General features: G+C 43.8%; 1 protein-coding gene across 1 annotated transcript; it reads left to right on the top strand.

Annotated features, from left to right (window-relative positions):
• The first annotated feature begins 6,022 nt into the window (after positions 1-6,022).
• LOC137284529 (CDGSH iron-sulfur domain-containing protein 2 homolog) lies at positions 6,023-8,952 on the top strand. Its single transcript, XM_067816364.1, has 3 exons — positions 6,023-6,228; positions 7,265-7,479; positions 8,555-8,952. The coding sequence occupies exons 1-3, from the start codon at positions 6,084-6,086 to the stop codon at positions 8,678-8,680; spliced, it is 486 nt and encodes a 161-aa protein (XP_067672465.1). The 5' UTR covers positions 6,023-6,083; the 3' UTR covers positions 8,681-8,952.
• The last annotated feature ends 3,012 nt before the right edge of the window (positions 8,953-11,964 follow it).

An 11,964-nucleotide genomic window follows, 5' to 3' on the forward strand; every position in this document is an offset into this window, starting at 1 on the left:
TCGAGACAGCACTGTGACGAACAGTGGGAGTACATTGTACCTGGAGTTGTACTTCAGTTCCGCAATTGATTCCTGCCCTAGCAGGAGAGTGCTACTGTGATTTGACATGAACAATTGTCAAACTTTTTAACAGTGCTAAGTGGGAGTATTTTAATTTGACTAAACGGTTATGTGAGAATGGTCTAATTAGTGACACTGGATGTCCAAATTGGATTTGGTGGACATTGCAATGTGTTTAATATTCAAGGACCTATTATTACAGGACTTGATTAGTTTGACAAATATTTGACATTTTTTAAGTGACTAGCCCCTCAATGTTTTTCTGATAACTGTCATTTGTTTGTTCGTTTGGTGTTGGACTCGTCTTTTGACTTTTCTGCCACGGGGGTAAAATCTTGAGATTTAATTGTAATAAAGTAAAATACAACAATATGCAATTTATTATGTTATGTAATTACAAGAAACACAATATCGTATAAAAGCAAAGCTCAGACTTCCTGTGTGTTTCAGGCACAATGGCACTACTGGATGGTTTTACTCCTTACAGTCATCCAGTCCAGCCACAGCCCTATCAGGGAAGGTTTTCCACATGTTGATACTGTCGCTGATGTGGTTGGATAAGTTGCATGACGGTTCTGCTGATTGGGTGGGGGTTCTGTTGGCACCTGTGGTGGATAGGGCAGACAGAACAGGTCCCTGGGCCAACGTCATCATCTGCATCGTTTGCAGTTTAGTAGTCTTCCCTTGAGGGTCATGAGAGGCATTTGCCCTCAATCTGCCCATGAACACAGACAGGATTCTGCGACCCAGATTCAAGTCCAGCGACATGCTGGACTGTCGCACGTCACTGAAGAAGCGGAGACTTCCACACTGCGCGGGTAGACGAGGTGCCGGAGGAGGTCCTAGTTTAGACTTGCTACTGTAGGGGCTGAGCGGGATATTATTGTTGCTGGACAATAGGATGGAGAAGCACTTCACTTTTCTCCAGGTAGGTGCTCATTAGGCTGGTACACTTACTCGAGAACCTTAACCACAGTAACGGATGCAGGCTCACATCACCTTCTTCGACCAGTAAGCCTAAGCAACCAGTAAGCCTAAGCAGTTCTCGCCGTGTACTTCCGTGGAGCCATCACCTCCAAGACTTTTGTCTGGAAACTAATGGACTGCTCATCCCTGCTTGAATGTTGCTCGGCATTCGCCCCTCCTCGATCGTGACTGGCCTTCTTGGTGAACGATACTGATGGACTCCGCGAGACGGGCTCCATCCTCGAAGTTCCTGTTTTGGTTAGGACCTCCCACTGGTCACTGTCCATGTCCTCCATGGATGCTGCACCAGCTTCTTCTTCATTTGTAAATTCACAAGCAAAACAATCGCTATAAAACAAAGTTAAGAACCACCGAACACGTGTAATTGAAGGTAACAAGACCTGACCTGAGCTTGTAAACCCCGACTGTCGTCTTCTTAATTTCGACGACGTGGACCCTCAACCAGGAGAAGTGCTGGAGGATTCAGATATCCCTCTCTGTCAAGTCGCCATATCCGGACTTCCTGTGCACAAGACGAGAAGTGCTGGAGGATTCAGTTATCCCTCACTGTCAAGTCTCTAGCGCCATATCTGGACTTCCTGTGCACAAGACGGGTGTAGCGGGTGTAGATTGACCTGTACCAGGTGTTCAGGATGTCCAAATCCTTGTCCATGCTGGCTGTTTGGGATTGCCCTGAGTGTCTCTCTTTCTGATGTCCTTGATGGCGTTGACCTTGTTGTAGATAGGGCCGTGCACCTCGAGGCATGATGCCTCTGTTGCGGCCTTGGTCTTCTGTGGCTGAGTGGAATGTGTGACGTAAACAAGTTGAATGTGACTGCCCCCATGCTTGATGAGGCGATAGCTGTCTGCTTCCTTTTGCCTTTTGTACCCCTCTTGCCGACCATGGTGTATTTTGCTTGGACGTTCGAGGAGCGGAGTAGTTACAGATGACTGTGTTTGCATACAATACGCATGCCGTCTGCACAGCATAAGCGCCACTAGTGCTTCGTAGAAACGCATCATTCGCCTTAAGGACACCGTGACATCTCGATCATGTGAAAAAGTTTGAATATCTCTACAACTTTTTACAGAATATTCCTCCGATCCAACGGCGCTCTGAGAAATTTCCGATCGCCATGCCAACTCCGTGGAAACGCGGTAGACATCTTCGACTGTACATAAAATGCTTGTTCGAAAATGATACAAAAGGCACTGGATCGTTTCCAGAACACCACAGGTAAAGTACAATTGAAACCACATGATTACAGTTCAAGATAGTACAACACAGGGAAGTGACTGTAGGAATGACGTCAATGAACGCCAACCAAAAACTGTGCACCTGCAACTTTACTGACAAGCTTGGAGTCCACAAAATTGGGCAAGACCAGGCAGGTGACGCCACAGGGACTTATATCGCTTAGAAACAGCGCTCGAAAGACATATATTTGTATAGACCCTACCCTAGTACCTTTTATATAGTACCAGGGTAGGGTCTATACAAATATATGTCTTTCGAGCGCTGTTTCTAAGCGATACAAGTCCCTGTGGGTGACGCGTGGCGACCCCACAAGATGCCGCACTCAGTCAGTGAATTCGGACCTTAACGGGGTTTAACACGAAGACAGCACAGGACAACGGAATCACAGGGCCGTCAGAGTGAATTATGTCTATTGGTATCTATACATATGGAAATTAATTAAGCAACACCAAATTCAAAGACACATAAAAACTTAACAAAGTTTAACGAAGTAATTTTGATGTATTGACATACAGCATGAGCTTTTCATGGGTTGATATGACGCGCGTGAAGCTTGCACAGCGCACGTGCATTGCTTTAACCTCAACTTTCGAAAAATGCACTTTTTCCCTGGGGTGTTTACAAGCGCAGGTTGTCGATTGCATTCGGTTTTTCATTCATTTCAATGTCATGGCACGTAGGAAATTATCAGAGGCCACTCGTTGGCAAATAATCGGCATGAGGAATGCTGGTATGTCTCTAAGACAAATCGGGACTCAAATCGGACGACATCATTCCATAATTTCAAAACTTTTGAAAAAATACCGGGCCACTAATGAAGTTAAAGACCTGCCTAGACCAGGAAGACCCAGGAAGACCACAGTCCGGGAGGACAGAGCTTTACTGAGACTTGTACGGCGCAGGTCCTTCGACTCGAGCTCTCGGTTGAGACAGGAGTGGCTTCCAGGGAGACCCATCTCGAACAGGACTGTTCGGAATCGTCTGAAAGCTGCAGGATACCGGGCAAGGAGGCCAATCAAGCGACCCAGACTGTCTCCAGCCCATAAGGCAGCCCGACTGGCCTGGTGTAATGACCGTTTGCACTGGAACATTGCCTCTTGGAGGAAGGTCCATTTCTCAGATGAGAGCCGGTTCTTGCTGCACATGGTGGACGGTCGTACTCGGGTCTGGAGGCAGAGGAACACAGCAATGGCTCCACGGAACATCCAGGAGACTGTGGCCTTTGGGGGAGGTTCCGTTATGGTATGGGGGTGCATTTCCATGAACTGCAAGTTGGATATCATTACCATCCGTGGCAACCTTAACGGTGTTCGTTACCAACAGGAGGTTCTTGACAGGGCTGTGGTACCTCATTTTGAGAACCATCCTCTGGCAACGAGACCCATATTTATGGACGACAATGCTAGACCTCACAGGGCGCATGCTGTAAATGATTTTTTGCGGCAAAATGCAATTGACAGAATTCCATGGCCTGCCATGAGCCCTGACCTCAACCCCATTGAACATTTGTGGGACTTTATTGGCCGTCGTGTGAGGCAGAGAGACCCACCAGTCCATAATCTCAACGAATTGACGGCTGCCCTGCATGAGGAGTGGAACAGGATCCCCCAGAATCAGATCCGGAGACTCATCCAAGGAATGAGGAGGCGTCTGGAATCGGTGGTGCGTGCGCAGGGAGGACACACTAGATATTGATGAAAGTCGGTGTGCAGACTCTCAGATGACTGTTCTTTCTTTCCATGTGACATTTGTGTTAATACACCTGACAACAACGTCTGTGGATGAATAGTAAATTGTGTCCATTTTTTCATGAATTTAAGACAGTTTTAAGAATTTGGATTTCGTTGCAATAAAGCAAAGTCTTGATACTTTTTCCCTTTAAGTTGTTTGTCAGAGATCGTCTGTTGAATAAAAAAGTGTCAAACTATATCAACCCGGCATATTTTGATTGTCAGAACACTTCAAAGTTGCTCCAATAGAAAAAATTGGGGTGTTGCTTGATTAATTTCCAGGTGTATATATTGTAAACGTGAAACAGCTGGTCCACAGAGAGAATGACTGTATTCCTTCATCCATATCAAGATCCACATGGATGCACTGAGGATCCTACATTCACCTTGGTAATAGTACTCGTTCTCTTTCGTGGTACTAAAATACGTATTTTTTTTTGTTTCCCTCGGTAAGTCGGCATACTGTGTCTAAATGGGTTATCCTTGTAAAACGGTGGCATGGTATCATCAGGTGGTTTGCTCTATACAACTGGCACTAGTCCAGACTAGTTTGAAAACGCATACACAATAAAAAGAAAGTACAGAAAAGTTTATTAATTAGCGTTAACTCCCAGGAATATCCATATATAATTCACATTAGCAACACGTTAGCTAATGTCTATAAGAATTCATATCTCTCCGTTATATTTATCTTAAGAACTGGAAGTTATTTTTTATTTCTCAGTTAATCATCTATTTTGAATATACCTCAACGCGGCATGTATATCGACACCCAATCTTTCCTTTCACTATTAAACCCGTGAAGGTCCGAGTAGAAGTGATCTTCAGTAACACTCGCTTGTCGAAAGTGACGATTTAAAGGATCGGGTGGTCAGCCTCGCTGGCTTGGTTGACACGTCTTCGTATCCCAACGGCGTAGATCGATTCTCATGCTGTTGATCACTTGATTGTCTTGTTCAGACTCCATTATTTACAGTTTGCTGCCATATAGCTGGAATATTGTTGAGTGAGAGGTTAAACAAGAATCACGCAACTCTATTAAATCAACCGAATAATAATAAATAAATAAATAAATAAATAAATAAATAAATAAATAAATAAATAAATAAATAAATAAATAAATAAATAAATAAATAAATAAAAGTCCAAACAAATTTCAACTCCTTCAGTCTGCCAGTTTCAAAGGAGACGTTTACAGGGCCTAATGTTCTTTTGACATGAGAATTTGATCCAGACAAGATCAAACTAGTAATTCGTGAAAAGCAAGACGGAAAATATGCTTTGAAGCTGCAACTAAATGAACACATTTCATTAATTACAGTTTTTACAGAAAACCTGGATCATAAGCAGTTTTTTGTTGTTGTTTTTCTTTGAATACAATATTGGCAGAAACTGCGATTCGAAACTCGGGTCTCATGATTGGAAGGGAAGCCTCAAGCCAACCATTTCTAGGAGACCCGTGAAGGTCCCGGGGTAGAATAGGCCTTCAGCTACCCATGCTTGCCATGAAAGGCGACTATTCTTGTCGTAAGAGGCAACTAACGGGATTGGGTGGTCAGGCTCGCTGACGTGGTTGACAGATCGATGTTCCTACTGTTGATCACTTGATTGCCTGGTCCAGACTCGATTATTTACAGACCGCCGCCTTATAGCTGGTATATTGTTGTGTTCGGCGTAAAACTAAAGTCACTCACACACGTTTCTAGAATGTTTCACAGACGAAACACGCGACAACGCTGTACAGGCCATGACTCGGCGACAGGGCCATATCGACTTTCTGTCTGGTGACCTTATTGGATACTTAGGATGAGAACGAGTTGTTTTTAGATGACCTAAGGTTGAGTGAACTAAACAACCGGACATGTCAACTTTGTGATAGCTATTTTCAACGCAAGGTTCCTGGTCAAACTGGACGACAGTCTGTAACCTCTCAGTGCACCTGTTTTGTTTCACGTGATCCGTTTACATCACATGTGGTAGTTTCGCTTTTCTCATTGCCGTTATAAAATACGTACATACAACGTATTAGACGCACGCTGTGTGTTCGCTCTCTTCCTGTTCACAATGTTATGACCTTATCGTTTAGTGTAGTAATTCTACAAGCCGACCGGGTCAACATGGACGCTATAGCACACGTGATTCGTGTCTCTCTCCCGAAGTACCTGGAGAATTTGCCGATACCAGGGTCCTTCCAAGACTTGGTTCAACTAACTGGTCAGTTTATTTATTGCGACAGTGTAACCCTAAGCCCAGTGTCTGTCACGGTACAACAGCTAACTCCGATTATATTCTACAGCCAGTCAATAGACTGGACACATGACAAACACTCGTTATCTTTGAACCGATATTCGTTGCATGTATGGTCTGACGTGACTACATCTCTCGGCTGTAGTTGTCGGCTCAAATTTATTAATAAGCTTGCCACGGACAATGGGAAATATGCATTTAAACATGTGCAGCTTGGGACTCCTTGTATGTGTATATTATTAATAAACATCACTGTGTGAACAATGTATTCGATAGCGCACCTGTGGCGCATCAATTTTAAAGAGTGTGTTTTCAGTCAAACGACGAAAACGCTGAGGTGAAATGTTCACATGTATGTATTGCCTTTGAACTACGTGCACTAGGATACCCCGCCGAACCCCACCCATTAATCTAGCTCCTTTAGCTTCCCCCCCCCCCCCGCCCCCCAACACACACACACCAAAAAAAATCACCAACGTACACGCACGCACACACACACACAGTTACACACACAGTCTCTCTCTCTCTCTCTCTCTCTCTCTCTCTCTCTCTCACACACACACACACACACACATTTGAAAAATGAACAAAAATCGAAAATGGACTCCGGTACAGTCCACAGCTGAGACAATCAAAACTTGCTAAATCATTCAAGTAGGAAGTACTGGTTTCATGCTTGTCATCGGTTTCCACTTGCGTTAGTCGATGTTCATGACGTCAGTCTTCCAGTCCAGACTCTATTATTTACAGGGCGGGGTTTTATTTGGTATCAGTGGCCTGGTGGTTGGCTCGTAACGACGAAGACCCGCGTTCGATTCCAACAGGGGTACAATGTATGAAGCCCAGTTTTGGTGTATACACCAGATCTGCTAAATTGCTGGAATATTGGCAAAAGCGGCGTAAAACTAAACTCAGTCACTCATTAATTGTTATTTTGCACATAGTACCATGTTAGACACTTCACAGAAGTCCTCAGAACATTCAAACGTCCTTGCCCCTTCAGGTGCAGACTGGTTGTCTTTGCTGCCGTTCACCTGCGCTGTTTTGATTCTATGTGCCTGTATCGGACAGAGTGTAAGGTCTCTCCTGTTTGGACGGAGCCAAGTATGTAACCCCATGATACGGAAGAGTGAACCCAAAATCACCGACGTCATAATGAGAGAGGACCTCATGAAGGAGGACAAGGTCAGCTTCTGTCGCTGCTGGAGGTCAAAGAAGGTCAGTAAACCAGATGTCACCCTACTCCTTTCTCTAATACACCCATTGTCAGTAGTTCACGGCTGTATGCACTACCGTTTTTATTTGTGTTTCTTCACGCCTAGTCAATAATGTATCCAAAATAACGTATAACAGCTAGAAAGAACAGTGATGATGATGATGATGATGATGATGATGATGATGATAACAACAGAAGCCTAGAAATGAGCGTCCGGCGCCATTCATAGCATCAACTACTGGTCAAGTATCAGTTGACCGAAGCTGTCTCTCCAGAGTTATAAACATCTGCCTTCCAATACGACCTATCACCTTGAACTTTCGTGGGACTTTAAGCCGGCTACATAAAATTGCCCGTGCACTGCTAAAATACGGATTATGTGGCCGATCTATCGCGTAAGTCACGAGCATTAGTAAATCGGTTTGGGCATTATGAAAAAGGAGAGCGAGTACAAAGGTTCTCATTTTCCAAACTCAGTCCCAGTGTCTCCTACAAATGCGCGCAGGGTCAAGTGTGGGCCAGTCTCAGAAGTCAATAAACATAGGTCGGTTAAACGGGTCCGTGAAGATCCGAGTTCGAATTGATATTCAGTTACCCAGGTGACAAACGGGATCGGGGGGTCAAGCTCGCCGACTTTGCTGACACGTCCACGTATCCTAGTTCCCTAGATCGATGCTCATGCAGGTGAGCACTGGATTGTCTGGTCCAGACTCGAATGTTTACACGACGCCGTCATATAGCTGGAATATTGTTGAGTGTGGCGTAAAACTAAACTCACTTACTCGCTATATCCTCCGCATCAAGCGCACAAGTCGTGATAAAACACTGATCAAAGGGGCGTTAAAACCAATCTCCTCGCTCCATCACATGTACGTCGTCTTCATTACTACCCGGGGCGACGGGGTAGGCTAGTGGTCACCCGGAAGCCCCGGGTTTGATTCTCCACATGCATGGTACAATGTGTGAAGCCCATATCTGGTATCCACCATCGTAATAGTGATGGAAGATTGGTAAAAGTGGCGAAAAACTAAACTCACTCACTCACTCATAACTTACCCTCACGACGTTGTGTTTCAGTGGCCTTACTGCGACGGCGCTCACAAGCACCATAACCGAGAGACAGGCGACAACGTTGGGGCACTTGTCATAAGGAGCAAGGACTGGAAGCCAAAACTCAAGGATAAACAAAAAGAAAAGAAATGATGTTTAATCTTCATAGCGAGTGCCTGTTTATTTCCAAATGGGGATGTGGAATAACTGTTTGATACGATAAGAGTGTTTCATTATATACGTTTTTGCTGCTGTACACATTTTAGTGATATCAGATTCTATATCAGAACATTGCTCACTGGTTTTTTGAATGCGTATGATAACTGAATGATTGGCGTGAAATTGATTATGCTGACGTGTTCAGACAGTCATTTATTTATAAATATTTATTTTATGTTAAGATGAATAATAAATTTGGAACATTTGGTCTGTTTATTCTATTTTCCTGTTTTGCTGCTGGTAAATCAGACTTTCACTTTAGTACAGCATTTCAAGGCACGCAAGTTAGCAGTAAGTCTGGTTTGGGTGCATGAACCGGTTGCACAATAGAATATTTTACATAGACTGCTCGTCTTTTATTCAAGCTATGTACAAAGATATATATGTGTGTGGGGGGGTGCGTGCGTACGTGCATGCATGCATGCATGCATGCATGCATATATATATATATATATATATATATATATATATATATATATATATATATATATATATATATATATATATATATATATATATGCAGGAACTATGCATTGTCAAAATATCATCCCAGTTGAAAAGTGCCATAATAATGTCAAAGGTACATATAGACTTTAATGGAGGGATCATGAGACCATAACAAGTCGGGAGAATTTCAACTGATTAGTCAATCACAATGACGTCACGAGTCCACAAACTGGACAGGGGTCAAACGAATATGTCACAAGCCCAATAACGGGCATGTCCACCATTGGCACTAAGAACAGCAGTGCATCGTCGACGCATAGAGCCTATCAAACGTGCAAGGAAGGTTTGCGGGATGTCACGCCAAATTCTCCTAAGTTCTGTTGCAAGGTCGAGGACGTTATCGGGCGGTTGAGGAAGATGACTTAGACGTCCAATCTCGTCCCAAACATGCTGTATCAGGGAGAGATCCGGTGAATTTGCAGGTCAAGGAAGTCAGTCAACGTTGTGGTGCTGCAAGAAATTGATAGCAACCCTTGCCGTATGAGGGCGGGCATTGTCCTGTTGGAATATTAACCCAGGACCATGACGTTGCAGAAAAGGAATTGCCACAGCTCGAAGAATCTGATCCCTGTAGACCACACCAGTTACGTTGCCCTGAACAATCACCAACGGAGTTCTTTGGCGTGCTGTTATTCCACCGTAAATATCACGGAACCACCACCAAACCGATTCCGAAGACACAGGCCCGTGCATAACGTTCTCCCATGCGTCTATAGGCACGTTTATGTCCATCATTATTGGAAATGTTAAACCTGGACTCATCTATAAAAACAACATTCCTCCATCAAAACAAGGGCCTGGGGTCGTGATTTGGGCACCACATTCGGCGAGCTTGTCGACGACGTTGTGTCAGCATAGGTCGTAAGGCGGGACGTCGTGGACAGATCCCGTGGTGACGTAAACGTTGTCGAACTGTGTTGGGGTGAATACGACGAAGTCCTGAGATGGTCCGGGCAGTCATCACTGCAGTCTGAAACCTGTGGCGAAGATGGGCCACCCTTATTCATCTGTCCCGTCTTGGCGTTGTAACACGTGGACATCCAGAACGTGGTCAATCGATGACGTCATTTGTGTTCTGGTAGCGTTTCACCCGAGCAGAAATGGTGTTCTGGTGGTAGTGGAAATGTGCAGCCACTTGTCTTTGAGACATTCCCCAATGGCCTCATGACATTGTGCAGACGATAGTCTTGGCATGCTATGCCTTTCAATAGCCGTTTATTTTTTAACGATCTCAAGGGCAGAGGTTGAGTTTTCCAAAGTGACAGTTTTGTGTGGAATTCATTTGTTCTATTTCTCTTTCCGGGAATGCACGTGCAACAACGTACTGCACGTCTCAAGGACGAAACCACTGACGTCACGGAACGTGGCACGTGCATGCATGTTGGATACACTAATCTCTGAGTTTAAATCCTTATGTGTCTACACAGGTTTGATAAATTTAGATTTTAATTTTTTGTATGCACAGCTCCTGTATGTGCCTAGTATAATTCAACCGACTGCATCATTTATATATAATTATAATAATTTATAATAATTTATATAATTTATATATAATCCGCTACGCGGATTCATACAGTTTGCACATTGGTTTTTAGTTTCATACTTCAATGCAACGAAAGAAATACACAGTCAATCCTTAAATGAACCGACGATGACACAACAGAAATTATTTTCCAATATGTTTTAATGGCTTTTAAAGTCACTGTACATTCTCTCTGTAGATAACATTAAAACCTTATTATGCCAATATATTTAACACACTTATTTCTCAAACGTAGTTAACAATCAGCAATGTCCCACAGGTAATGAAGAGAATAAGGTAAACAAGTCATGATTTTTACGTGAAGCATGTGCAGTGTGGATTAAGACCCCTCCGTGTTCAATTTGTGTGCAAAGTAGGTCTAAGTGACATCCCAACACCCCACCTGCTTTTGTCATGTACAAAATCAATGACGACCCACCGAGAACAAAATGGGTGATTCCTTCCCCCACCCGCACTCGACAATATTCTGACTATATGGTGGCGGTCTGCACATAATCGAGTGTAATCAGATCCAGTGATTAACAGCATGAGCATCATTCTACGCTAATGGGATACGATCACATATGTCATTCAAGTCAGCAAGCCTGACCTCCCGATCTCATTATATTCTCCTGTTACGACAAGCATGAGTTACTGAAGATTAAATCTATCCCGGGTTTGTCTTACTGGGAATAATATGTACTAGGTCGAACATTTCTTCACTGATAGCCATCTACATACTTGAATAACAAAACCGGGACCTGTGAACGTCCGGTGTAGAACAGACCTTCAGCAACCCATGCTTGTCATATAAGGCGACCATGGTTTTCCCAAGGGGCGACTAACGGAATCGGGTGGTCAGACTCGCTGACTTGGTTGACGCATGTCATCGGTTCCCAGTTTAGTTGCGTAGATCGATGTTCCTGCTGTTGATCACTTGATTGTTCAGACACGATTATTTACAGACCGCTGCCTTATACCTGGAATATTGCTGAGTGCGGCGTAATACTAAACTCATCACTCACTGAACTCTGGTGATGATACGCATCAAACACTCAGTTATAATTTTGGCTAGGTGGGGGTGATAATGAGTGATAATGAGCGATAATGATTTTTATGGAGTTTCATGTACAATGTGAATGCTCTCTCCACAATGGAGATTTTAGTTACGCTTCGTTCACGTCTTCAG

Source organism: Haliotis asinina, chromosome 5 (assembly GCF_037392515.1).
Source record: "Haliotis asinina isolate JCU_RB_2024 chromosome 5, JCU_Hal_asi_v2, whole genome shotgun sequence".
Taxonomy (NCBI): Eukaryota; Metazoa; Mollusca; class Gastropoda; order Lepetellida; family Haliotidae; genus Haliotis; species Haliotis asinina.